The sequence below is a fragment of the Silurus aristotelis genome (assembly GCF_946808225.1).
Source record: "Silurus aristotelis genome assembly, chromosome: 2".
NCBI lineage: Eukaryota > Metazoa > Chordata > Actinopteri > Siluriformes > Siluridae > Silurus > Silurus aristotelis.
Window position 1 is genome coordinate 34,965,999 of NC_139575.1, and position 27,952 is coordinate 34,993,950.

Below are 27,952 nucleotides of genomic sequence, written 5' to 3' on the forward strand. Positions count from 1 at the left end.
GCGGCAGGTCAAATCTAGGTTAGAGAACTGGAGAAAGAAGCAACTCATTTAACAAAATCCCATCAGACAGTAATGCGAATGTTTTAATCAATTAGGATTTGGAAATGTAACTCTAATTAATTGTGATTGGTGTTCTAGTATTTAGTTATTTGTTTGATTCCTGAGTTATTTGCATATAAGTCATCGAATAAAGTTATTTCTATGATTCTGGATTAACAATTGTATCACTTTATTATAATCATTTGGAGATTTTATTACGATTTGATCATTTATTACAATTCAGGACATGGACATGAGAACAGTAGAGCAGACATAGAGGATAAAAACACAATGCTTTAATGACAACATGGTTATTAGGCCTGCAATTTAGGACCCATATTAAAATCCAGCAAAGCCTTATCATCCCTTGCCAACAATCTGGTCATTAACACTAAACTTATTTCCCACAACATGCAGAACAGTCCCTGCATTAACTATTAATAGTGATCTATCGAAGTTTTGGCCCCAGTCCTGCTCCAAACTTATTTTTTTTGTCCAAAATAAGCTTTCATTAGTGAGACAGCAGAGAGCGCTGACCTGTAATGCTTTATAGTGCTGCAAAATCTGAGCCTGGTACAATGCCCAGCTGCTGTAATTCCCCCTGCTTTATTTAGATGCTTATAAAAGAAGCAATTGGCTATTTAATTAAAGCAATTGAAGGCTGAGAAACATATTCTTCTGCTCGCAGATTGGAATGGACAGTGGAGCCAGGAGACTGCAGACTAAAGACAGGAGTGTAATTTTTATCACGAAATGTAAGCTTTCAGCACGAAGGCCTATTCAGTAAACCACTAGAGAGGACCAAGAGCTCAGATGCCATGTACTAGAGTTTCCAAGAGATCACTATTTGTGTGTGTATATGGATGGATGGATGGATGGATGGATGGATGGATGGATGGATGGATGGATGGATGGATGGATGATAGATAGATAGATAGATAGATAGATAGATAGATAGATAGATAGATAGATAGATAGATAGATAGATAGATAGATAGATAGATAGATAGATAGATAGATAGATAGATAGATATGAAAGATATATACAAATATAGTGAACCTTTCATTTGTGTATCATTTGCATCTATCATCTTTTTTTCATCATCTTCAACTTTAATAATTGGATATTCCTCATCACCTATTAATAGTTCCATGTACAACATAATGTTTTAATCAACATTATTTTTAAATCAATCAATCAAGCAACCCATTAATTAAATAATGGCCTGTGGATAATTATAATAGTGTATAATTGATTTGCATTTATAAAACAACTTTATTTAACATTTAAACATTCTGATTAAAAATGTCATTACTGAATCCCTTTAAATACTTACAGTCGATGTACATTGCATTCATTCATTTTTTCCCGGTTCGCAACTAAAAATGTGAATTTGGATTTGATTATTAAAAGCAGAAAAGGGAGGAAACTACTTTTATTATTTTTTTGCACAAAGAGAAAATGACTTCATTTTCTCTATTTGTTTAGTAGTATATGATCAACGTAAGAATTAATTTCATTGGTGTTTTAGTAGGAAGACCTGTCCACTCTGGAGCCAATCACACCACTGATAAATATTATAAAATATACTAAAACATCATATTCACAGATCACAGACAAATCAAGTAGAGTGGATACGTGGTGTGTGGTAAAGCGTTGTTCTGTGATTAATGTCCGAGGATTTTCTGCACAGCATGCTACTGTATAAGAAGGAAATGTGTCTGACTCCCATTTTCTGTCACTCTCTTTTTGCTTTTGAAATGATCCATATATGCGATTCTCAGAGTGAAGCCAAAATGTTTTGTGAAGCCACAAAGACTCGAGGCTGTAAATGCTGCCAAATGTGCTTCAACTAAGGGTCTGAATACTTATGTACCTGTGCTTATTTATTATCATTTTAAAGGATTTAGAGACATCTCACTTTGTCATTATGGGGTACTGAGTGTCGATTAATGACAAAAAATCAATTTGAACAACTTCCTAACCAGCCTGTTAGGAAGTTTGGGTCAGAGCACAGAATCAGCCACGACACAGTTTCCCTGGAGCACCGAGGTTGCCAAGGCTTAAAATCCCCTGACCTTTGAATTGTAGTTTAGATCCTTAACTGTTGAACCACTATTGCCCCTAAAACAGGTTACAGCACCTGATGTTCCCAGGCATTCTCCCATCTAAGTACTTACCAGTCCTGAACATGAAAGAATGTGATAAGTTGAGCATGTGTGGGTTTCCTCCCAGTTCTCTGTTTTCTGCCAATTTCTCAAAAATATTCTACTATGTGGATTTACTATTGTGCAAAACAGTTGTGTCCCATGACAGACTGGCATACAAACCAGGGTGTTTTCTTTTCTTTAACCTTTGGAATGTCCCTGGACACATGAAGATGAATGGATAAAAAACTGGAATTCATTAGAAATAACCTTGAGCCATTGTGTCTTAGCATGTCAAAAGATGCAAAGATTCAGTGGGAAAATGGTGGAGTATTTTTCCATGAACCCTTATCCCTCAAACTTTTCTTTTTTTTGTTTTTTCCTCCTCTGACGTACTCAATCATTTGACTGCCATATTGGTCTTGCTTATGTTAATTTTTTTTCTTTATCTTATTTATCATTTTCTTTTATCCTTTCTTTCAATAGCAGGTCACGTTGAACTTTGTGCTGGAGTTACTCTCTAGATGAGTTCTTTCATGTCAATAAAAGACCAAGTTTTTCATTCAGTCAGCTATTTCTCCATCTCTCTCTCTCTCTCTCTCTCTCTCTCTCTCTCTCTCTCTCTCTCTCTCTCTAGCTCTCTCTTGCTCTCTCTCTCTCTCTCTCTCTCTCTCTCTCTCTCTCTCTCTCTCTCTCTCTCTCTCTCTCTTCTACTTCTTCTTTCATATACACTCTTGAAAAAAAAGTTTCTTACTTACTCTGTTCTCCATAGAGAAAAGATAAGCTCCTATAGAACAAACTTTAAATAACGAACTTTACAGTTTTTTCTTCATCCCAACTTCCCCTTCAAATTTGAATGGTCCGCAAAAAATTCATTTATAACCCTTTTAATATTACTGTGCCTCAATACTGAAATAACAGTATTTTTTTTTTCTCATAAAATCTCTATACAAAATAAAGCCCTTGGGCAAGGCCCTTAACCCTCTATGCTCCGGGGGTCCCTTACGAGGGAAATATCAAGGTCCGTGACGTCGGAGTGACTTGGGGCCGCCTTCCCGTGGGCTCACCACCTGCAGGAGGGACTGTAAGGGACGGTGCTGTGAGGATTGGGCAGCAGTCGAAGGCGGGGGCCTGCTTAGACTGCTGCCCCCGTGACCCGAATTACAGGAGAAAATGAATGAAAGGATGAAAGATTTCAGGCTGTAGTTTTGTACAGGAAGAATATTGCCAGTCATATTGTTTGAACATAAGCTATAATTTCTAATTATTGTTCAGCTTCTAGCTTGAAATTCAGCAAAAAGCTTGTGAGGGACAATAAATTGCTTGGAGAATCTCGCCAAGATTATTTATCACAGAGATGAGGATTTATGCGATGAGTAAATTGCTATTCATTTTTTATGCCACCTGAAAGCTGAGGCAAGGAGGTAATGTGAGGTAAGGAAATAATAGGAAGTGATTCGCTCTTTTTTTTAAAGCTTTAATTTAAAATGACCTACTCTTTATGGGGTTCCTTCTTGCAGCAATGCACATAATAATACTAATAACAATAATGTACACAATATGGCTCAATATGGGTGTGATAGCCAAGGGTCCACATACAGTAGACTCTATAGTGTATAATGGGGTTTTGCAACTAATCATTTGGATTCACCAAACAAAATTTCAACAGATGACAAAGTACATTTCCAGCATTTCTAGTACTGTTTAGGACACAATAATAAAAAATGAGTAAATGAGCAATACGACATGAAAATGCGAAAGGCAAACAACTATGTAAAAACAGGAACGTGAATCAGTATAGAAATAAAACCAAAAAAATCCTAAATTGTAATAAATGTGTAGACTTTTAATAAACTCAACACATCCTTCGCAAAGTTGAGGAGTTTCTCTATATGGCAGGTGTGAGAGTGTGTGTAAATGGATATCTGTGTATTAAAAGAAGGTGGATGACTGTGAGGGCTGGAATTATGGTTCTTGGAGTCCATCTAGAAGTTCGAGTTCGACTTAGAACTTACACTGTTACGCTCTTTAAGGATTTATCAATCCAAAGACATTTAATAGATTAGCTAAAATTGTTGATTCTGGAAGTAAGTGTGCATAGCATGGAAGTTCAAGTTCCATCAACAAAGCTCTACTAATACAGACGTTCACTAAACAGCCTTTCTGCTATGGTAGACGGCTATAAGTCTTTTACACGGCTCTGGTCATAGGGGATGATTTGATATTCCACAGTGCAAGAATTGCATTCAAATATATATATACACAAAATGGCTTTGGATGTATGAGAAATTTCTTTGGGAGTGAATATTAGTGAGATTAAAACTACAGACCTACACCTTTACACTGTATACAAAGTCAATCAAAGGTTAACAGCGTAGCATAATGTATTGTGCAGTTGAGTGTAGACTTGGGTTCGGGTTAGGTTTGAAACATCTTGCATACAATTACAAAAAAGCTTGAGGTTACAAACAGATTTGTGATTCATTTCAAAAGCGCGAAAGGAAGTGTCTTTTTTTTTTTTTTTGTCCTGTCTACATGAATTCTGCTTATTTATTTCTTTATTTATTCCTTCATTCATACATTTATTTATTTATTTATTTATTTTTCAATGCCATTAGCTGAGTGTGCTCCATTAGGATAAACATGGCTGACCACTCGGCTTTAAACAGCTGCGAATAACTGCCATTAAGCCATTATGGGAATTATGGGCATTAAGGCTGGCTTTGACTCTCTGATCTGATAGATGGGATCTGCTGATCTTCAACAGAGAAGCACGCACATGCTGGCCGATAGCGGATTAGGTTCACTCTTAATCACACCGTTTAAAAATTGCAGTATTGCGTATTGGATTTTTATGTTGGAATTAGAAACGCATGTGACTGGACCTTGTGTATCAGCTGATGTAAATATGATTTTATACAGTAGATTATTAAATTATAACACTATAATTAGCTGATTGAGAGAAGAGGTGACCATCTGTGAGCAACAGTATGGTTTTATGCCAAGGAAAGGCACCACAGACGCATTATTTGCTTTGAGAATGTTGATGGAGAAGTATAGAGAAGGTCAGAAGGAGTTGCATCGTGTGTTTGTGGATTTAGAGAAAGTGTACAACAGGGTGCCGAGAGAGGAGTTGTGGTACTGTAGAAGGACGTCAGGTGTGTCAGAGAAGTATGTGAGAGTGGTGCAGGACATGTATGAGGACAGTGTGACAGCAGTGAAGTGTGCAGTAGGAACGACAGACGGGTTCAAGGTGGAGGTTGGACTGCATCAAGGATCAGCTCTGAGCCCTTTCCTGTTTGCAGTGGTAGTGGACAGGTTGATGGACAAGGTCCGACAGGAGTCTCCCTGAACTATGATGCGTGGTGAGACCTGCGATGTTGTATGGTTTAGAGACAGTGGCATTGAGTAAAAGACAGGAGGTGAAGCTGGAGGAAGCAGAGCTGAAGATGTTGAGATTTTTATTGAAAATGACGAAGATGGACAGGATTGGAAATGAGTTAATTTGGTGGTGAGCGCATGTAGGACGTTTTGGAGACAAAGTGAAGGAGGCGAGATTGAGATGGTTTGAACATGTGCAGAGGGGGTACATGGGGTATATTGGTAGGAGAATGCTGAGGATGGAGCCACCAGGAATGAGGAAAGGAGGCAGGCCAAGGATAAGGTTCATGGATGTGGTGAGGGAAGACATGCAGTTGGTTTGAAAGAGGCAGATGTAGAGAACAGGGGGGTATGGAGACAAATTATCTGCTGTGGCGACCCCTAATGGGAGAAGCTGGAAGATGAAGAAGAAGAAGAAAGTGATTAGCTTTTGAGAACTATGTGAATTATAATTCAGATCCATTGGATTATTACTGTTGTCATAACATTTACATGTACTCCAATGCTTTATTTACGTACAGTATCAATAGTATGTATATATTGACCAAGGTTTGTGGACACCTGATCATAAGATTCATTTGTGCATTTTCCACATTTAGTGCCCATTTGCTCCACTCCACTCTTCACTTTTGGGAAGATGTTACACTAGATTTTGGAGTGTGGAGATTTGTGCTCATTCAAATACTAGGGTGTTAGTAAAGTCAGGTACTGATGAATGGTGAGGAGGCCTAGGGTGCAGACAGTGTTCCAAATGATCTCGTTCAACAGGGTTGAGTTCAGAGTTCTATAGCAGGCCAGTCAAGATCTTCCACTCCAACCCATCTAAAGCATATTTTCATAGGGCTGGCTTTGTGCACAGGGGCACTGTCATGCTGGAGCAGGTTTGGGTCAAGTGAAGGGTGAATTTCATGTTACCGCATTGCATATTCTATATACCAGTTTGAGGAAGAATCACACTGTTCATTAGTGGGTTTTCTTATGGTAATAAATGAACATGGGAAGATATTACATTCAAATAAAATTTACTAGCATAAGTTGCACAGCATAAGGGCATCTGTCAAATGCCATAAAATTGAAAAACTGCAATCAAGTTTATACCTAATTGATATACTTTCTAAAAAAGTGTGCATCTGTTCAAACCAAAAAAGAAAAAGAAAAAAAGCAATGGCGCATATAATCTGAGAAAATGATTTTATTAAATTAAAATGTTAAACCAATGATGAATCATTTCCCCCTGTAGGTCGAGTGAAAAATTTGATTTATGGTTTGTAATGTTTATTTAACAAAGAAATTTTTTTTTGGCGGGTTTTTATTAAAGTGATTAAGACCTTAACCTCTAACGTTACAAAATATGTGGGGTTTGTGCATATGTGCAGTTTACAGATCATTTCCTGAGCCATTTATCAGCATCGGGGATAATGATCATAGTCACTGAGGGGATTTATTTGGAATTCTTTGGCACTTGCACCCTGTCAGCTATTCATGAAAGATGTTCTTGCGTAACCACAGTGACTGGTGATTATTAGCATTATAATACAAAAGTTAGAGATTAAATCTTCATTGAAACCAAGAAGTTTAACAGTTTTCCCAAATGTAAGATAAGGCATATTTATTGTAGCGTACAATAAACTTGTGCATACATTTCTGTGTACTTATGAACAATTGTGTTTGTGTGTGTGTGTGTGTGTGTGTGTGTGCACAGGTATGAGGATCTTGGTAAACCTACTTCTAGACACCCTACCCATGCTGGGCAATGTGCTCCTGCTCTGCTTCTTCGTTTTCTTTATCTTCGGCATCATCGGCGTGCAGCTGTGGGCGGGGCTTCTGCGCAACCGCTGCTATCCTGATAAGAATTTCACGCTGTAAGTCTGATATTTCACCTCTCACCTGTGGCTGTGCTGTCATGCATCATCATCATTATTATCATCAACAAATTTAAATGAATACTTGCTTTGTGATTGGACATAATGTATGTTTATTTTTATATTCCTTCGATGTTTGACTTCTAGCTTCTGTTTTTGTCTATTCCTGGATTAAGAAGGTATTTGCCATTGGATTATTATATGGAGTTGTCTGTCAGATTGGATTTATCCACTCGTATGGATTTACAAAAACCTAGATAAGCTACAGATTTAATGACATTAGCCTTAAAGTAAAAGCTATTTTCATTTTCATTTCCATCTTTGGGCTGATTTAGGCTGTATGTGGTCTCGCTATCTATGAAAATGGTATAATATATGCAAGTTCATCAGGGACAGCAAGTTAGAACAAAGAGCATACATTAAAACCGTGAAACCGGGCAAATCTGCCGTTTGAGAACATCACTGGAAGACGACCATAGATTCAACGAGTTTAACCCCCGAAAATGTCGAAACCATTCAGCAACTGGTGCATGATGATCGCCGGTGAACAATCAACACGATCTCACTTTTGCACACACCCTGCTCACCAGATTTGCCGCTTGTGGACTTTGCTCTCTCCCCGAAGATGAAGATCCAGTTCAAAAGTCGCTGTTTTGACACCATTGCAGAAGGTGCTTGACACGCTTCAAAAAGAAGACTTCCAGGACACATTCCAAAAGTGGCATTAACGCTGGAAGCCCCGTATTGCACTGCAAGGAGACTATCTTGAAGGTGATAGTGTGTAAACATAGATTAATAAAGTACTTTCTTGTAAACAGAGCTAAACTTAAAACTTTTTGATGCCACCTTGTATAATAGCTATAAGCACATTATGTGTAGTTAGATATAAAATCTATCATATTAGCTGCATATTTCACCTTGTATACAAGAAAGCTTCTTGAACTAGACAATTTTTTGATGGAAACATCAACTAATACATATATACATTCTGGAAAGGCAAAGAAATGTATAATATAACAATGTAGTATAAAAAAAAAGATACTTTTCTTTTTTTTTAATAATAACCCTATTCAGCCAAAATTTTTCTTTTGGTCTTATGGTCTCTTTCTTGCTCTTTTAATCAAATGCAGTGTTTTTTCTGCCTATTTGTTCAAATTTATTTTAGGGCAAGAGCAAAATTATGAGCTTTCACTCTGACCTGGAACTAAGCTCACTTTCTCTTTCTCTCTCCTGCTCACACACATACAGTAACCTCAAGTAAGTAAACTTTATTTGGTCATTGAGGGGGAAAAAAAGCATTATAAGAGCTGAACCTAAGTCCTAAGCTTTGAGTCGTTCAGTTCAGTAATTTTTTTTATTCCTCTCACATGGCTGGAAAGTTCTCTTAGAAAGTGAAAAATGGAAAGTGAATAAAAAAAATAGAGAGAGAGCATACACTTAATCCTGGTATATGCGTTATTTCTGCTTTATTCCACATATCAATATGGCCCATAAGCAAGGTCCTTAACCCTCAACTGCTCAAGTTGTCTTAATGAGATAAGTGTGTATGCCAAATTCCATAGATGTAAATGCAAACTGATGTGAAAGAGAAATAAAACACATCATTGCGTTTACACAAAAATAAATAAATGCACAATTTTCCAAATCTCTAACTTACTTTAAAAATAAAAAAAAATTAAGATGTCTTTGTAAGAGATCCATTGTTATTACATTTCCAGCAGAGTAAGAAATGTATGTTGAATTTACATACGATCTGCTACTTAGGCTGTTCACAGGTGGGCTGTTAGCTAATGATGAAATTCTCCTTTCTGGCATCTGTTGCTCGCAGGGTCCCACAAGTCACGCTTTAAGGCTCCTCAACAACTCTTACTTATTCTTAAATTCAATTATCATTGTCAGGGATTCGTATAGAGTTCAGCATCCTAAAAAAAAAAACAGGTGTCTCTGATAACGGTCCCAAAGGAGCTGCTCTTGATTAGCATAAAGATTTGTAAGAAGAGATCAACAAACAGTGGTGAAGTCTCTGACCTCAGGGCTGATAGAAGAAAATTAGTAAGAACATTATTAAGGCAATGAGAATACATATAACATGGCTGATTTACATTTACTGGTTGCTCCCTCATATTATGAGCATCGCTTCTGGCTGATTCGCGTCACTCCTGCAGACTTCGACACATGGACATCTATCACTGTCAATACATTCCTCTGGGGAGATGCGACAAATATTTCTTTTTCGTAGAGAATATATTTCTAATTGCATTGTGTTTCATCTCTCGGTCTTGTCCTCCTGCTCCCACCAGACACAGAGCTTCCATTTAACCTTCTCTCAGAGCTCAATAAAGCGTGATTAGAGATCTCAATTTTGGAAAAAAAACTGAAACAAAAAACCATGCAAATCACTTTTTTAGATTAACCCTCTATCATTTCGTAAAATCTCTTTCTTGTTCTTTTTCATTGCCCAGACTTCATCAATATTACCTGCCAAATTCCTTTCCTCTGCAGTTCCCATGCCAACAGTTTGTACGTTACGTTTGTGGTTGTATCGCCATGTGATATAGCATGTGTGCATACGAGACAGTGCATTTTGCTCTTCATTTACATACATATGGACAAGTGTATGGAGTGTGTTAAGGTTAAATGCCTCGCTGAAAGTGGGAGATAATATGATTTGGTTTGGTGCCTTAGTGTCTCAGAGGTTTTTCTGAGTCGTTTCTTGATGTTTGACTAAGGGCTGGTGTTTTCTCTGCTGCTCACACACTTCTTCTTTGAAAAAACGAAGATTGACAGGTGAGAAACCGTATAACGTCCATCCCACCCTGAAACATGCATAGTTTTGCTCTTTTGGACTGTCAGCAATAGACAGCTGTGGCATCATCAGAAATCAAATTTGCAAGCTTTCTTTTTGCATCCTGTTTTTAATGTGAATTCATCCTTATCATTTCAATGTTCTCTTTAAAAGCTTAAAAAGGTATCAGAATGGCTTTAAGGCAAAAAAACGGGAAGACAAATCGGAGGCAAAAAGTAATTTCTCTAGGCAGCTTTGGTTATTTCCTGAATGAGCTCTTCATCTAATTACAGCCAAATCTTGCATAAGATGATTTGCCTCTTAGGAGCTGAAAAACAGCAAAGTTTTAGGATCCAGACCTCCATCATCTGAGAAATCCTTTAATTTCTATAGTCTCGTTTGCCTTTAAAGGCTGTATGTCACTTTATTTGAACCACATTGTCGATTTATACATTGGTTTGAAAAGGATCATACGTATGCCTTTCTAGTCTTTGTATATCACAGGTTGGTAATTGGCACTGTTTTAGAAACCATTTGTTTTTTTCCTCCTTTGATCAACGAATTTGTTGCTTTCTGAATAAAAAACTACTAAAAAAAAAAAAAGCATCTTTGTAGCTGTAGATCAAATGCCATTAGGTTGAATCGTGCTTATCTTGACATGATTTACATATAGCTTTCAGTTGCTGACACCTGTGCTTTGAGGTCCTGCTTTTGTTGCTTTTTCGTCTGTGGACGACGTGTGCCGTAATCCAGTTCTGATCAACGCGTTTAATCTGCTGTCTGATCTCTGCTCCGGTTTCCTAACAAAAACATGATAAAAATGCAGTATTTCAGATGAATAAACTCACTGAAATACATTATACCTTATAGAATTAAAACAAGATGCATTTTAGCTTGAAAAGCTGGAGATAAAAGATCTTATAAGATTGTGGATGAACATATGACAGAGATATATTCTCAAATGGCCTCCGGTTCATGGTAACCTCTTGAGCAAGAACGGTAACGCTGATGATGATTGATTGCTCTCAAAAAACTGAGAATGCCATATGGTAATCTAAACATATACTCAATATTTCATACAGGCACATAGATATGAACAGGTGTATTACAGCATGTTGGAAATGGTTGTAGGTGGAGCGAATCCTCATGAGACCAGGGTTTAAAAGCTTGTTCAAGGAAAGGGGAAGGGTGCACGCAGAATAAACATATGGACCAAAACCCTATCTGGATTACCCCTTTCTATAAACCACTGTTTATATTGCCTTCCATTTCATCTTTTATTCCCTTTGGAATAAAGTTTGGAGAAGTGGTTTTTATATGAATTCTTGAGGGGAAAAAAAGGAAAAAAAAAAGGTTCTTTGTTCGTTCCTAAGGGAGAACTTCCAAGGGTTCTTTGCAGAAGCCAACAATAGTGTTTCCAGGCAGGGATGCATCCTGAATGGGACCTCATCCTTATACACATTCATACACTGTTTTTCTTTAAACTGCAATTGCATTAGGAACCTTTAGCTATTGACAGAATACTCAATAATGTTTATTAGCAAAGGACATTGTAACTAATTTCCCAATTATAAAAAGCCTGAGCAGTTGTGGGTTTTGGTTAAAGAGCAACTGTTATGCCCTTGAATAAGCCCTTTAAAGATCTTTTATTAATTAGATCCTTGCTTAGAATAGATTCTTCTTTACATATAAAAGATACTTTACAAAATATTGCAAACTTGCAAAAATTGCAAAAATCAGCTGAAAAGTCTGTATTTTGCCAGCCTCAACCAGTGTTTCCATGGAGTCTTAAAACGTCTAAAATCTGCTGTTCTCCGTCTCAAATGATTTAGAAAATGTTAAAATATATATGTTTATATGTTGATTTTATGTAACGCTACTTCTAATACTCATTGAAATGCTCCTGCAGCTGCAACTGCTGTTGTACACAGTTCTTTCTTTCTATTGTCCAAATATAATTTGCTGTATTTAAACTACAAATGAGACCAAAATGCAACAGCCAATCAGCTTTCTGTTATTGGCGGGAATCTCTCCTGATTGTACCACAGATGTAAAACGGATTTCAGCTATTGGGGAAATGCAAGTTTTAGCTTGAAAAACATGAATTTAAGGCTTGGATAACAACATATGTGTTTTTGATGTGATTTAAGTCTTAAATTTAATTCTTAATGTTCTTAAAAAGGTCTTAAAAAGTTTTAAATTTGACTTGGTGAAAGTTATAAAAGGTACTATATAAATGATTGTGCTTTTTCCTTCAGTGGAACCAAAATGAAATCTTTTCCTTTCTCAGTCAAAATGTTGAAATGAAAAACGGAATCCGCCCTGATCAAATGCAACAGACCATAAAACAGTAGTTTTCCCACTGTAATAAAAAAGCTTCTCAGCTCTGTTCCAGCCATTCCAACACAAGTGTAGACCTAAGAGGGGTAGTTGTCTTGCTATTACACAAAATCGGTCTCAACTCAGAGGCTAAAGAGTAACTCAAGAAGCACTCAAGACGCATAGCATTGCTAGAAGTTTGTGATACGCCACTGCATTAATCTCTCTTTCGCTTCCTCTTCATTTCCATCCGTCTGGCCTGCGTGTCACAGTGTGAGGGTAATGTGGCAGTGAAGGGGCTGATGGGGAAATTGTTGCTCTGACCTTGCTATGTCTTGTGTAATGGTCATGATTGAGTACATGTGAGAAGATGGATGACGATGTGTGTGTGTGTGTGTGTGTGTGTGTGTGTGTGTGTGTGTGTGTGTGTGTGTGTGTGTGTGTGTGTGTGTGTGTGTGTTGTGAAATCCCCAGGTATCTAAAGAGACTATAATCCTGGCTTGATGTGAAAGGTCTCGCTGTGTTCCAAGCAGTCTAGAGCTCACAGCAATTATGTGGGCAAGTGTGTGTTGAACCAATAGCATTTAATTTTATCCTATAGGATCATACAAGAGTGCATTATATGTCTTAAGGGGCACATCATACATCATTTGGAAAATTGAAATAATGTCAGGTTCTGTTATCTTGAACCAATCCTAGAAAAGATTTTTGTGTATGCCAAGATTAATTTAAATTAAGACATGAATATAGAATTTTAAAATCTGATATACTGATCGGTTTGTAAGATTTACAGTGTATACAGTATAATGTCATATTGTGACAAATGGTTTATAATTTTTTATTCAATATATCTATTTTATATATATATATATATATATATATATATATGCCTATTTTTCCCAAACTGCTATTAGATGTTCCAGGGCTTAGCTAGTCACAATTTGCATTTAGATTTTAATTCATGTTCATTGAGCTGATGCTGTTTTTTCCCTGTCTTTAATTACATATGCTCTAATCCATCCTGATTACCAAACCTTCATATCTTGATTGACTTGTACGTCTCATAAATTCTAAATCTCATCTTGATCAAACATCCGCTTTGCAGCTGATGTTTTTCCGATACTATAATACCTTCTTGTCGCCTTGGGTGCACCAAGCACCACTGTGTGATGACATGGTGTTGATCGACATCTCTGTTGGGATCCATGCATGTGGTAGAGATGATGGATAGGCTGTGTGGAGTCCATCTCAATTAGTGATGTACCTGTAGCTTAAAATCTATAAATGTTTCTTTCTCCTAAACTCTTCCTTTTATCTCTGCCATGTTGCATTCGTATAGAGTCCTGTTTTTTATGATGTTTGTTATGTCACTTTGGGGATTGGTGAGTGTTTTGTCTGGAGAAGACATTGGTCTGTTGTTATGTCTTGTTTGGAGATTTATTGTTTTGGTGCTTTTTTTTCAGATGGAAATATCAATTGCAAATCTTTACCTCATGGAAATATACCAGCAGTGACAGAAATATTGTGGCAATCATATTTCCAAACCACAGTGTTTAGAGATGTATATATAGGTAAAATTCTGTAAAATGGGGATCATTTATTTGTGTCAATTAACAAAATGCAGAAGGATTTGAGGCAGCCAACATCCACAAAAGATCTGTAGTTAGTTTAGTTAGATGTTTGGAACAACCTACTTGCTGCCATTTCTCTGCGCCCCAATTTCAGTGTTTTCATGTATAATTGAGTCTCTTAACCTTGTTTCCACTTCCAATTCGCATCGGTGCATCGGCATAAAAGTTAACAATGTGATGCATCAATTTAAAATGTGCACACCGAATACATGTTGGCATTTTGTATTGAGGTGCATCGTTTCTAACAAATAAATCAGACATTTCGGGTTGTCTGCAATGACAGATTTTTTTAAAGCTGTTTCGCAGTAGTTCTTCCAAGTTGCACCAATGCAATTAACCTATGAAATGAGTCTAGAAATGAAAGAAACCCAGTTAAATTTGTGCAAAACAAAGATTCTGTTAGTTCAACTTTCCACAGCCTGGTAAAGTACTGGCTACATTACTTTCTTGTCAATATATGAACAAACTGTCATAATAACTGGAAACATGATTGAAAAGAAAAGTGGGTCAACTCTAATTACTCAGGTCTCATAGGATATTTGTACTCGGCGTTCCTGGAGAAATGATCTGAAATAAAATGTAAATTTCTTCAACTATTATTATGTAATAAACTATGTTTTTGTGTGTTTATGACAAATTAAATAGTTGCAAAACACTTTAATAAAATCTGTATTCCTTTACTTATCTTAAAGTGGGCAAAGCTTTATGGAAAGCTTGTGAAAGGTGTATATTGGTTATTTTTGTAAGATGGAAGGAGCTGATAATGTGTGTGGTGCAAAAAAAGAAAATTATTTTCAGCGAAAGAGGAAAGAAATGAAGAGGCTTTTACTTGTCATATATTGCATACATTACAGCCCAATGAAAAATGTTCTTTGCATATCCTAGCTTGAAAAGAAGCAAAGAGGTTTAAGGGCCTTGATTAAGGGCCCAGCAGTGGCAGATTGGAAGTGCTGGAGCTTAAACCCCACTAGTAATCTTGTGCCTATCTGTTGAGCTACCACTTGTGTTACACTATAAAAAAAAATCACTTTCTTTAACAGAGAAGTGGTGGTTCATTGGTTAAGGCTCTAGGTTACTGATCATAAGGCTTGGGGGTTCAAGCCCCAACACCACTAAACTGCCTCCTTTGGGCCCTTGAGCAAGACCCTTAACAATCTGTGCTCCAGGGGTGGAGTATCACCTGAACCTGCGCTCTGACCTAAGCTTCCTGACAAGCTGGAATATAAGAAAACTAGGAAGTGGTAGCTCAGTGGTCAAGGCAAAGGCTCTGGGTTACTTATCGGTAGGTCAAGGGTTCAAGCCTTAATATCACCAAGCTGCCTCTCTAAAGCGAGGCCCTTAACAATCCATGCTCCAGGGGCACTGTATTATGACTGACCCTGGGCTCTGTCCCCAGCTTCCTAACATTGCATTGATATGTGAAGAAACTGACTTTTTAAACCTCTTTCCCAGATCAACGGGATTGGCCCTGCCTGCTCCTTACTACTCCCCCGATGAAGAAGATGAGCGGCCCTTCATTTGCTCGCTGCCCCAGGATAACGGAATCATGTCGTGCAACGATGTCCCGGCACGGCGTGAGGGAGGCCGGGAGTGTTGTTTAGATGTAGAGGATGCTCTTCACCTACAGACTCTGGGCCTGGCAGCTGATCCCATTCTTAATGCAAGCATGAGTGCTGTACCAGGACTCTGTGTAAACTGGAACCGCTATTACACCCAGTGCAGGACAGGCTACTCCAACCCTCACAAGGGTGCGATTAACTTTGACAACATCGGCTACGCGTGGATCGTGATCTTTCAGGTAGGCTTGGGCATGTGGTGTGTCAAATTTTACAATTAAATTTATTCCTGTCGCCGAATCTAGTGATGTATTAACTACTTCTGCAGATATGACTAATCTTCCATGATAATCGATATTTACTACTCCTCTTGCCTTTCTCTGTGATTTGTGCAACACATTCAGGACAAACATCAAAAAATAGATCAATCAGGGTTTGAAGCAGCATTTGTTATTTAAATTGAAAAGAATAACAACTGCCTGAAGGAGGCGCTATATCCAAAATTCTGCAAAGAGTTAGGAGGACGTTATACTCAAAGAAGTGAAAGAAGCAACCAGATCAATTAAAGTTGCAGACCACTGAAACAGTTGTACAGTAATCCCCCCTTTACCGCGGTTCGAATCTCATGCCCCGGGTTTATCACGGAATTGCATTTGCCACATAACTAATTTGTTTTGCTGATTTTCCGGGTTTGTCGCCGGATAGCACGATAGACCAAAAAACATAGGGAAAAATATCATTATTAATTATAAAATGAAGTAAAATGTTAATACAGTACAGTACTGTATACATGTACATAATATATATAGTATACATACAGTAGCATTTTTGGCGTGGCGTCCGTTTATCGTGTTTTTCGTTTATCGCGGGTGTTTTTGGAACATAACCAGCATAGGAAAATTGGGAAAATTAGGAAAACATGGCTCCAGACACTCCATAAAATGTGGTGGCAATGAAAAAAAGTCTATTACTGAAATTTCTTTTCATGTTTTTTGGTAGAATTTAAGCAATTGGCAACAGAAACCCCTAAATTCATTCAGAGAACACATTTAAATCATTTTGATGAAAGCATCATAGGATTGGAAGGATTTCAGTAGACACTTGGAAACTGGAAACTAGGAAATTGTTAAAGGCAAACTGAAAGCTAAATACAAGACAATAGTAGCTTCACCTTCTACCATGTACTGACTTTGGGGTGTATACTTATGCAACCAACAAATGGTTTGTCTATTTTCCCAAACTCTTATCAGAGGATTGTCTTTTACAGTGGAGAACACAAGGCTATATTATTTTACAGTTCCAAAAAGAACACAATTGAACATAAAATCCCAACATGCCTAATCGGTGTAGCGCTTAAAGAAACGCCCCTTAATTTCTTTCTTTTTGAAACACAAGTCCTTGATTACCTTTCTGGAATGAAACCTACAATAAAAGCATTTCTTAAATTATACCTAATATCCTCTTAAGTGGCGAGCAGCTGCTAAACGCTGTTCCAATAATTTGCAGAGCAATTACAAGGCAAGTGCTGAATAAACGAGTTAGCTTGATTTACTCCAAGCGTCAGGGTGTTCTCCTGCTTCCTGCCATTACTGACACCTCACCGTTGTGCCGTTAGTGCGGATATGAATAATAAAGTGCACCCAGTCAAAGCCGCATAGAATTGCAGAGCACAATACAACCAAGCAATGCCAGACTAACCTCATATAACGCAGATGTAGCAATCGTCCAAGAAAATGCAGAACTAAGAGGCTTTTTGAAGGATACATCAGAAGTCCTTTCCTTTTTTTTTATCAAGGAACAACGGCTTCAACGCTTTTCTTGATTGTCCCTGTGTCTCTTTGTGTAAATGTGTGTGTCCAGGTCATTACCCTGGAGGGCTGGGTGGAGATCATGTATTATGTTATGGACGCGCACTCTTTTTACAACTTCATCTACTTCATCCTTCTGATCATAGTAAGTAGAGAAGGTTCCTCAGTCACTCTACATGAATACAAGACTAATCATGAGCTGTACAACTTTGGAATTTATCAATTCATAAATAGACAGTATATAAATTTTTTTAATCTACCCTAAAACACATTTAGGCAAAAGTATTGGGACACCTGACTTTTCTAGCTAAACGAGGTGGTATCAGAACGTTTCGAGACTGGCTCTGTTTACAAGAAAGCACTTTATTAATCAACATTGACACACCATCACCTTCAAAATAGTCTCTTTGCACATCAATACAGCTGCCACTGCCACTTCCTGGAAGTCTTCTTTTCAAAGCATGTCAAATACCTTGACCTTGTGCTGAATCTTTACACTGGTGTCAAAGCATCGACCCTTGAGCTGGATCTTCATCTTCGGGAAAATGAAGCCAAATTTGGCCAGTAGGGTGGGTGCGGGAGTGAGATCGAAACCTTTTAAAACCGCCGCATATGTGGTTCTGGGAAAAAATAGCACATGAGAATGGTGTCAAGCTTCTATGTGGTTCTACCATGTGTATCCTTATGCACTTGGGGGAAACTATTTGGGAAAGAGCCACATATGGCTAGAACATGCAGGTGTCCTGTTTTTTGTGTCTACATAGTGTGCGTATATAAGAAATACAACTAACGGAAAAATCTAACTAATCCTTTCTGTTCCACATTTTCCAAGGTGTAACCTGTAATGCATAAGTGTGTCCTGTGTCTTAAAAGATCTTGGAACGTTTTACCGGTACCAGGAGATGATAAATATTTGAGTGCAAGAGAATGTAAATCAAGAGAGTACTGGCAGCTTGCTATTCATTTGACAGCTGTGTGTGTGTGTGTATGTGTGTGTGTGTGTGTGTGTGTGTGTGTGTGTGTGTGTGTGTGTGTGTGTGTGTGTAGGAGAGAAGCAGATACCAAAATGGATAGCACAAACCTCTGCCTATATATATATATATATATATATATATATATATATATATATATATAATGTATAAGCAGAGGTTTGTGCTATCCTGGTTTCTAGACAATCAGTTAAATATAAAATAAAAGATAAAGCTATAGGAAACATTTTATTTTTCTGGTATCAATACTTTACTTCATTATTTAACTTTTTACTTTCACTCATTACATTTTACACAAAAACCTATACTTTCTACTTCTTACATCAAACCATTACTCGTTACTTTAATTTGAACCTATTTGGTGACATGATCAATATTTTGTCTCATCGTTGCACTGTTTTGGCCCATCAACCTATTTCCAGTCATTTTGTGCACCTTTTTCAACTTACCACTGGTGTATCATTTCCTGGCTCTCACACACCACAGATGTAGGCTAGTTTACGAATAATATAGTGTGAGGTCCAGTAACCAGCGTTACACAAAACAGGTAGTAGTAAAGGCTACTTTTTACTTACCGTATTTTTCAGACTATAAGCCGCTACTTTTTCCCCACGCTTTGAACCCCACGGCTTAAACAGCGAAGCGGCTAATTTATGGATTTTTCCTGGGTTTTTCCCGGTTTCACAAACTTCAAACCAAAAAACTGAGCCCCAAAACATTAGACCAATGAAATTGCCGAACGGGTTCAGGTAAACCAATGAAACTCTTTATATTAAATCAGATGCGCTCCCACTGAATCGGGCCGCATCACATCATAAATATGGATGATGTTCCTCTGACGTTTGATCTGCCGCTCACTCGGACTGTCTACAGGAAATGCGAATCATTCGTCACGCTGAAAACAACCGGGCATGAAAAAACGCACTTCACCTGTGTTCTGAGCTGCATGGCATCGGGAGAAAAGATTCACCGATGGTGATTTATAAACGCACGACGACGCCAAAAGAAAAACTCCCGAGAGAAATTATTGTGAAAGGAAGGAGGACGACAGTGAACAATGACTTTCTTAGTAGGCTACTGTTTAGATACAAGCCGTGTTACAGACACTGTCTTTCATTAAAGCTTGTGTAAAGTTCAATAGTTTCAGTGTGCGGTTTATAGACAGGTGCGGCTTATTTATGTTCAAAATAAAAATCTTTGTCAAATTTAGTGGGTGTGGCTTATATTTGGGTGCGCTTAATAGTCCGGAAATTATGGTAAGTTAATGTCAAATCCCAAAATACTTTACTTTAAATTGTGTGAGAAAGTGTAGCCAGTACTTCAACTTTCACCAGTCTTTTAAACACGAGTATCTGTACTTGTACTTGAGTGAAGGATGTGTGTACTTTTGCCATCTCCGTTTATTATCACTTGCATAATACACGAGGCGTGCATGTTGGCTGTTCTAAATGTGCAAGCCATGGGTTTCAATTGAACACATCAGTCATGTCTCAGCTAGCTGCCTCCTGTCGAGCCAAAATCAGTGCCCAGGGACTCTTATATGCACACAAAAATACTCTCATAGCATATCATAGGCACTCTTTGCCTCGCCGCTTACCTGGGAGGATTAATCTTCATGATGGAACAAGAGTGACACTTAACCTGTCTCTCTTTAGCTGCGGAAAATGATGCATGGGAGTAAGATCGTGTTTTGCGTCGCTCTTTAAGACGGAAGTGAAGAGTGTTAGTGGAGACAAGCGTGTAAAAATAATGGGGATATCATTATGTGTTACTGTGTGGCATAGAGGAAAACTCTTGTAATCTATCCTTCTGTTGTCTTGAAATTCATGGATGGTTTTCTTGGCCTTTTAAATTTTGACCAAAAAGCAAAGAGTGTTACAGAAGTCCTGAGAGGATTTGCATCATAGTATTTTTTTCTTGTGAACTTAATTATGTCATGATCACGAGAAAGCAACTCTTGTTAAGTACAGATCAAGAGAACATGAAGTCGTGATTGAGAAAAAATATAATGCATGGGCTCTTAGGACTTCAATAGAGAGTTGTTAACAGTAGCGAAAGAGATTGTTCTTGCATCGCTAGCTATTTTTTTTATTTTTAAATGTTTAAAAATTGTACTTAATGAAAATTGCAAAAATAACAAGTTCAGTGGCTAGGATTATTGACACCACCATTAGCATTTAAAATAACATCTTCGGTGCTCGTAGTAAAAGATGCTAAAACATGGTTTTAGAAGCAGTTCAGAATCAATGTCTAATTCTTTCGGCTTCTCCCGTTAGGGGTCGCCACAGCGGATCCTCCGCACGTTTGATTTGGCATATGTTTTTACGCTGGATGCCCTTCCTAACGCAACCCTCCCCAATTTATCCGGGCTTGGGACCGGCACTGAGAGTGGCTGGGGATGGTTCCCTGACCGGGAATCGAACCCGGGTCGCAGCGGTGAGAGCGCTGCATCTTAACCACTAGACCACCAGGGGACCAGCAGAATCAATGTCTAATAACATGACAAAAACATAAAAATGTAAATAAAATACAACCTACTCACCAGAGATGCAGACTTATAATTTGCAGCATTACTAGAGGCCCGTATTTACTGGTCTGGAGTGTAGAACGAACCCTTTCTCGGGCTGAGACATGCTTGCTAGCTTCGGGGTTGGCCGACCTCCTTACGATGTCTAGCTTTTCTTGAAAATGTATTTTTAAGTATGTCTGAGATCAAATCAATTTTTCTTCCTCCGTTGGCATTAAAAAGTCCAACTCAGATGTATTCACGTGTGCAGCGCTACACACGTGCTTTGCCAGTCGAACTTAGCTGTAACAGTTTCCCTCTGACCATCCAATCAGAAGACAGAAAAATTCTGACGCTATTCTAAGGCCCTGTTCTGGGCCCCCTATTGCTAATATTCTCTATAGTAAAAAGCCAGCAGTACTGACTTTGAAGGCTCTGGGTAGATTAGATTGACATGGCAGCACATAGAGGCTAAAATCTGATTGGACAAAAAAACATTAACATACACGTACTGGAAGCAGTGCAGCCAAGAAAAACGCAACGAAATGAAAAGAATAAACTGTTGGGAAATAAATTAATACAATTTCATGGAACAAATATTAGAATTTAGGTTGTAAATGTAGGTCAGTGCTTCTGATAGTGGTTAGGCCCTTAGAGAAGGTTGTGCTGGCCCTGACGGCCCACCACTGTATTTACTAGTACATAAGCCTATATACAGTATAAACATACATCACACTTTATCGATATTCCATTGCATTAAACATAACTATGAAAGTATAACTGCATTTTCTTTAATACATACAAAAATATAAGATAAAAAATATGAGCATGTAATCGGTTGCAGCAATGTTATATTTTATTAATATTATTATAAATAGCATGACGCATCATGATTTATTTTTGTTATGATTTTTTAATGAAAAATTCTGTTTATCGGTGCAAGCTGGTTGGTTTTTCTGTTACGTGTGCTATTATATACGTTTCAGATTTTAGATTGCAACCAACAGTGTGTTCTGAATCTTTTAAATGTATTTATTTATTTATTTATTTATTTATTTATTTATTTAAGAATTTATTCTGGTTTGTTTAATTTAAGATATCATTCTAAGCCTGTACAGAATCAGAATACGGTCTTTTGACTTTCTTGCAAATTTATGCACGGTCCAGAATGAAAAGCCTCCAGTGACACATTACAGAGCTTAGATTTTTTTTTTTTGCTGGCTCCAAATGTCAGAAAATGTCAACTCAGGGCATACAGCTCACTTGAGGTTTTCTTCCTTGGATTAGGTAATGTAATATGTACTGCAGAAACTGTGTCCTCACGATTTAAAAGTCACGAGTGTGTCAACAACTAGACTTACTAAAACACAAAACAGAAGATAAATATGTCCAAGTGGTCACCTGGGAAATTGAGAATTGTGTGGCTTTTCTTTCTTTCTTTCTTTCTTTCTTTCTTTCTTTCTTTCTTTCTTTCTTTCTTTCTTTCTTTCTTTCTTTCTTTCTTTCTTTTTTATTTCCTTCCTTCCTTAATTTCTTCCATCCATCCATCCATCCATCCATCCATCCATCCATCCATCCATCCATCCATCCATCCAATCTTTTAGAGTGGCCATTACCGAAAAATAAATCTAATTTCTTTCTTTCTTTCTTTCTTTCTTTCTTTCTTTCTTTCTTTCTTTCTTTCTTTCTTTCTTTCTTTCTTTCTTTCTTTCTTTCTTTCTTTCTTTCTTTCTTTCTTTCTTTCTTTCTTTTTCCTTCCTTTCTCCCTTCCTTCCTTCCATTCTCCCTTCCTTCCTTCCTTCCTTCCTTCCTTCCATCCATCCATCCATCCATCCATCCATCCATCCATCTATCTATCTAATCTTTTAGAGTGGCCATTACTGAAAAAGAAATCTAATTTCTTTCTTTCTTTCTTTCTTTCTTTCTTTCTTTCTTTCTTTCTTTCTTCCTTTCTTCCTTTCTTCCTTTCTTTCTTTCTTTCTTTCTTTCTTTCCTTCCTTCCTTCCTTCCTTCCTTCCTTCCTTCCGTCCGTCCGTCCGTCCGTCCATCCATCTATCCATCCATCAATCTATCTTTTACAACCAACTCCAGTCAGTTACAGAAAATCCACTGAGTAATCATTACACTATTTAACAGCACTGTGGTGTAAATAACACAAACACAGCAATCTAAATGTTATTGACACACACACACACACACACACACACACACACACACACACACACACACACACACACACACACACATCCTAATATTATGACAGTTATACAATGACAGAATAATAGATCTTCCCATCACCCACTTCCACTCGGACTGAAGTGTTTTGTAAGAGAAGTGGTGATAAGAGGCAATCACAGCACTCTCTCTTACACACAAAACATACACTTCATAAACATTCAAACGCACTCGATTGACAACTAGATGCCTACATACAGTGTGCAGCCCTCTCAAAGTGCAAATGCGCTGTGTCAACGCTTCACTCATGCAGCAATAGGGTCAGGTGCAAAGTAAGAGCACAAAGAGGCAGTCACAACACATAGTACACACTTGCTTGCGAAATTGCCTTTTATACCAGACACAATGACTTGAAATCACCCAAGCAGTAGTTCTTCACTTTAATGTCCATCAAGCGATCAACTCGACTGTCTTGAATTGAAGTTGAAGTCGACTGTGAAGAATTGAAATTGAACAGTTGTTCGGAGAGACCATTTTTTTGAATGTGTACTAACTGAACTAGACCTTCAACTACAGACATAGCAATAAGTTCAAACCAAACCATGGTGTGGAAGTTGGAATATATATATATATATATATATATATATATATATATATATATATATATATATATATATATATATATATATATATGTTTACTGTATATACATTTTCCAGAGTTGGTTAGCATGGCCATGTTCTTACTGAAGAGATCCTCAGTCTTCATCTTTGACATCTGATAATTTTTCTGTACAAATGAACCCCAAGGGAAAATTCGTTCTATCATCTAAGTGCTAGTTTCAGATCATAAATTGAATGAAAGCCTCACTCATAAGGATGAGAGATAAAGGGTCAAGCTGAGCTATGTTTTAGGCTTAAGGGCAATATGATACCGTGCTGGATTTTATAAGTACTGGTAGGTTGTAGAAGGCTGATTCTCAAGATGACATGGGCTGAAAAGGAATGTGGTGAGACATCGAACCATGATTGGGGTCCGATGAGAACATGACACAAAGCTGGATTTGAGGGATGGCAGGTCAAGTGGAGCACTGTTGGTGGCCCAGTGGGAACAGAGGTGGATTTGATAAGTGGTTTAAGGTGTGAGAGGGGTTGGTATGGGCTACCGGAATCCAATCATGAGTTGACAAAGGTTGAAGGACCTCTTTCGTATGATATAAGTTCTTGGGTAAAAAGAAATGCTTTGATGCAAGTCTTCCTTGGGTCTTGATGAATAGGGGCATATTTTGTATATTTTGGCCCAATTTTTAAATGACAAGGGCTGAAAAATGTTTTTTTGATGTTGTGAACATTCCATTTACAATGATGGTATGTGGGTTCAAGTCATACATTTGGCTTGAGAAGATCATGATTTTTAGTTCTTCCAAAACAAGTTTTGGGCTTTGTAACTAAGAATTAGTGTTTCAAATCTGTTGGGAGGTATTGTGAATTAAATCTAGCAATGGCATGATGTGGGAGAAACACATTTGCCCTGGAAACTGGGCCCAGGATCCCCCAGGGGGCCAATAGAATTCATGGCAGGACCTGCCAGATTTAAGTTGCAGTAATCCAGTCTCTAGGTGATAAGGGCCTCCCAAATTCATGTTGTAAAGGTGCCAGTGCTGAGAAATTGTAGGATATTGACAAGGGGACACATCTTCATGGATACAAAGCAGCTCAGTCTTGTGATTGATGAGCTGCCAGCCATGATAAGACGAAAGGTAAGAAGGGGTTGTTGACAGGGCTGGAAAGGGTACAAAGAAAAAAACAAATTGAGAGAAAGAATTGGAGGGGGTACTTCGATGCTAGAACTAACATAGGTCTGATAAAGACCGGGTTCTAAATGTTTCCTCTCTTGTTTGTCAAGGCAGAATAAGAAGACATCATGTCAAAATGTGCAATAGTTAAAAGTGTTAGAGTCTTTAGAGCAAAAGTATCTGAGTTCATATCAGACGGGAGGAGGTTTAGGAGGATGTCCAGCTCTATTCGAGCCTTCATGAGGAAACTGGAAGGCAATAGATAATTCAATGATTCAAAGATTAATGGGAGAGTTAAAAGTAAACTAAAAAAACTGGAATGGGTAAATGTTAAGATAAGATGGTACAAAATGCTTAATGAGCATTTCAGAGATTTGCTAAATTCTTTGGCTTGATCTAGGTTTTAGTAAATTGTGCCAGAGTAAAGAGAGCCCATAGCTGATATGGCTGTGTAATGCTTTAAAGACACAATACATAAAAAAAAATATATAACCAATATAAACTATTGTTACAAATAAACCATTGTTAGCCAAATGTACAAATTTGGGGTCCATGTGGGTCATTTCAATTGCAAGCCATTAATTACAAAAAAATCCATATTATTTTAGTTTTTTATTGACATACTTCACCTTTAACTTAAAAAAAAAACATTCTATATAGTTGTTTTCTTCCTATTTTAATATTTTACTACTAATCATCATCATACTATAAGGATTTCAAAACCCACTATCTGGTGTTACCCAAAAGATGACTGGCTTCTTTTTTTTACTTAACATCCCCATTGATTTATTCAATAGGAATTACAATTTTCAGAATTTTCCAATTTCCAAAACATTTTTGGGAATTGATTTTGAATTGTTGAAATTCAAAGTGCCCTAAAATGAAGAACTTGGAAAACAAAAAATTTGCATATATTGCACATCAGTGGTACTACCCTGCTGGAGGAACTATTATATAGAACCAGACTCAGTTATATTCATTTGGCATGTCAGTGCTTGGACAAAAGCAGAGCAACACCTGATGGTGCACGAGACTGGAGTTGTGTTTGTCTTTATTGTTTTGCTTTGTTGTACGAAAATGTTGACATTAATGTCGCTTTTTCAACCTGCGGTGCATGCACAAAGCTCAATTTCACACTTCAATCTTTTTTTTTTGTTGTTGTTGCTACGAGCAGGCTTTCTACTGTGAAGGCATGTACAAAGAACATGCCGGTGACATTTTTGACTTACCACCTGCACCAGAACAAAAGCGCTGTGGAAATGTTTCACTTTGCCTGTCGTGCTGCGAAGCCTTGGGTAAAAAACAAGCTTTAGAAATGTCTTGTTAACTAAAACACACAGCCACTTCTCATGCGAATCGCATAAATTAGAAAAGAACCGAGCGATATAGACTGATTTTATGCAAAGTAAGAAAAAAAATGAAATGGTGCATATCCTTAAATAAAGCTTCCATTTCAATTGTTTTTTTTTTTTTTTTTTTTTCGGCATGATATCTGTGTAAATTCGGCATTCATATGTTGTTCATTCATTCATTCATTTTCTCCCGCTTATCTGTAATTCGGGTCACGGGGGCAGTAGTCTAAGCAGGCCCCCGCCTTCGACTGCTGCCCAATCCTCACAGCACCGTCCCTTACGGTCCCTCCTGCAGGTGGTGAGCCCACAGGAAGGCGGCCCCACGTCACTCCGACGTCACGGACCTTGATATTTCCCTCGTAAGGGACCCCCGGAGCATAGAGGGTTAAGGGCCTTGCTCAAGGGCCCAAGAGTGGCAGCTTGGCGATACCGGGGCTTGAACCCCAGACCTTCCGATCGGCAACCCAGCGCCTTAACCGCTGGAGCCACCACTCCCCCGATTCATATGTTGTAATGCATGAAATTCAATTAACAATCGTTCAAGGTTAAGATTAAGCTGTGGAAAATTTAGATAGGATCCATTTGATTGAGGGATACTGAAAGGACTTTCCAGGAACTCCATCAAGTCCCTCAGGCAAGAGTTGCCCCAGTGCACTAATAGGCACAAGCAAATACAAGCTATTGTAAGGGCAATCAAACATCACAATATCATTGAACAAACTTTATATTGACAAATTTGTGACACCTGACCATAAAACTTACTTACATAGTAACCTCCACTCTTCTGGGGAGACGTTCCACTAGATGTTGAAAGGTGCTTCTGGAGATTTGTGCTCATTCAGCTGTAAGGATGTTGGTAAAGTCAGGTACTGATGTAGGTGAAGTGAGGAGGCCTGGGGTGCAATTCATCCTAAAGGAGTTAAGTGCCAAATCAATACATGTACATTCATATTTATAGCATTTTGGCAGACGCACTTATCCAGAGCAACTTACAACTGAACAGGGGAGGGTTAAGGGCTTTGCTCAAGGGCCCAACAGTGGCAGCTTGGTGGTGGTGGGATTTTAACTTGTGACCTTCCGATCCAAAGTTCAATGCCTTAACCACTGAGCCACCACCTCCACATGTAGACAAGAAGCTAGATTTGTGTTTAGGAGCATTATCATGCTGGAACATGTTTGGGTCTCCTGGTTTCAAAGGAAAAATTTTATGATATCGTGTGATATATTCTTGTTTAAAATACTCAGGTAAAAGTTGAAGTACTGATTAAACGTTTTTACTCAAGTGAAAGTAAAGAAGTCTTGGCTCTGACATGTACTTAAGTAAAAAGTTGTTTGTGTCGCCATTATGAGGGAAAAACCCACAAAACGCCACCTAGAGGGTTAATTGTGTAAAAAATGGCGGATTTTCTGTTTGATTTGAGACTTGGCGCATAAATAAAACAAAAGTTTACTGATTAAAAATATTTTTATCTGGAGTTTAATAATTAATTTTACATCTAAGTAAAGAATGGATGTCGTAGATAAATGTATTTTTCCCGAAGGTTTTAATTTCGCCTCTTTTATATTTAGAAATGTTTTTATGTATTTACATTTTTTTTTAATAAAAAT

At 37.8% G+C, this 27,952-nt stretch overlaps 2 protein-coding genes across 3 annotated transcripts in view; both read left to right on the forward strand.

The window, feature by feature from the left end:
* Nucleotides 1–27,952, forward strand: part of LOC310716318 (arf-GAP with dual PH domain-containing protein 1) — a 172,388-nt gene that overhangs the window by 29,867 nt on the left and 114,569 nt on the right. The gene's annotated exons all lie outside the window — the stretch shown is intronic.
* The window catches only part of cacna1ib (calcium voltage-gated channel subunit alpha1 Ib), a 117,962-nt gene that overhangs the window by 27,675 nt on the left and 62,335 nt on the right, over nt 1–27,952 (forward strand). For both annotated transcript variants that reach the window (XM_083522738.1, XM_083522739.1), the window contains exons 4-6: nt 7,271–7,430; nt 15,618–15,963; nt 17,582–17,674. In XM_083522738.1, coding sequence (XP_083378864.1) covers nt 7,271–7,430; nt 15,618–15,963; nt 17,582–17,674 — 599 coding nt within the window. The remainder of the gene's footprint in view (nt 1–7,270; nt 7,431–15,617; nt 15,964–17,581; nt 17,675–27,952) is intronic.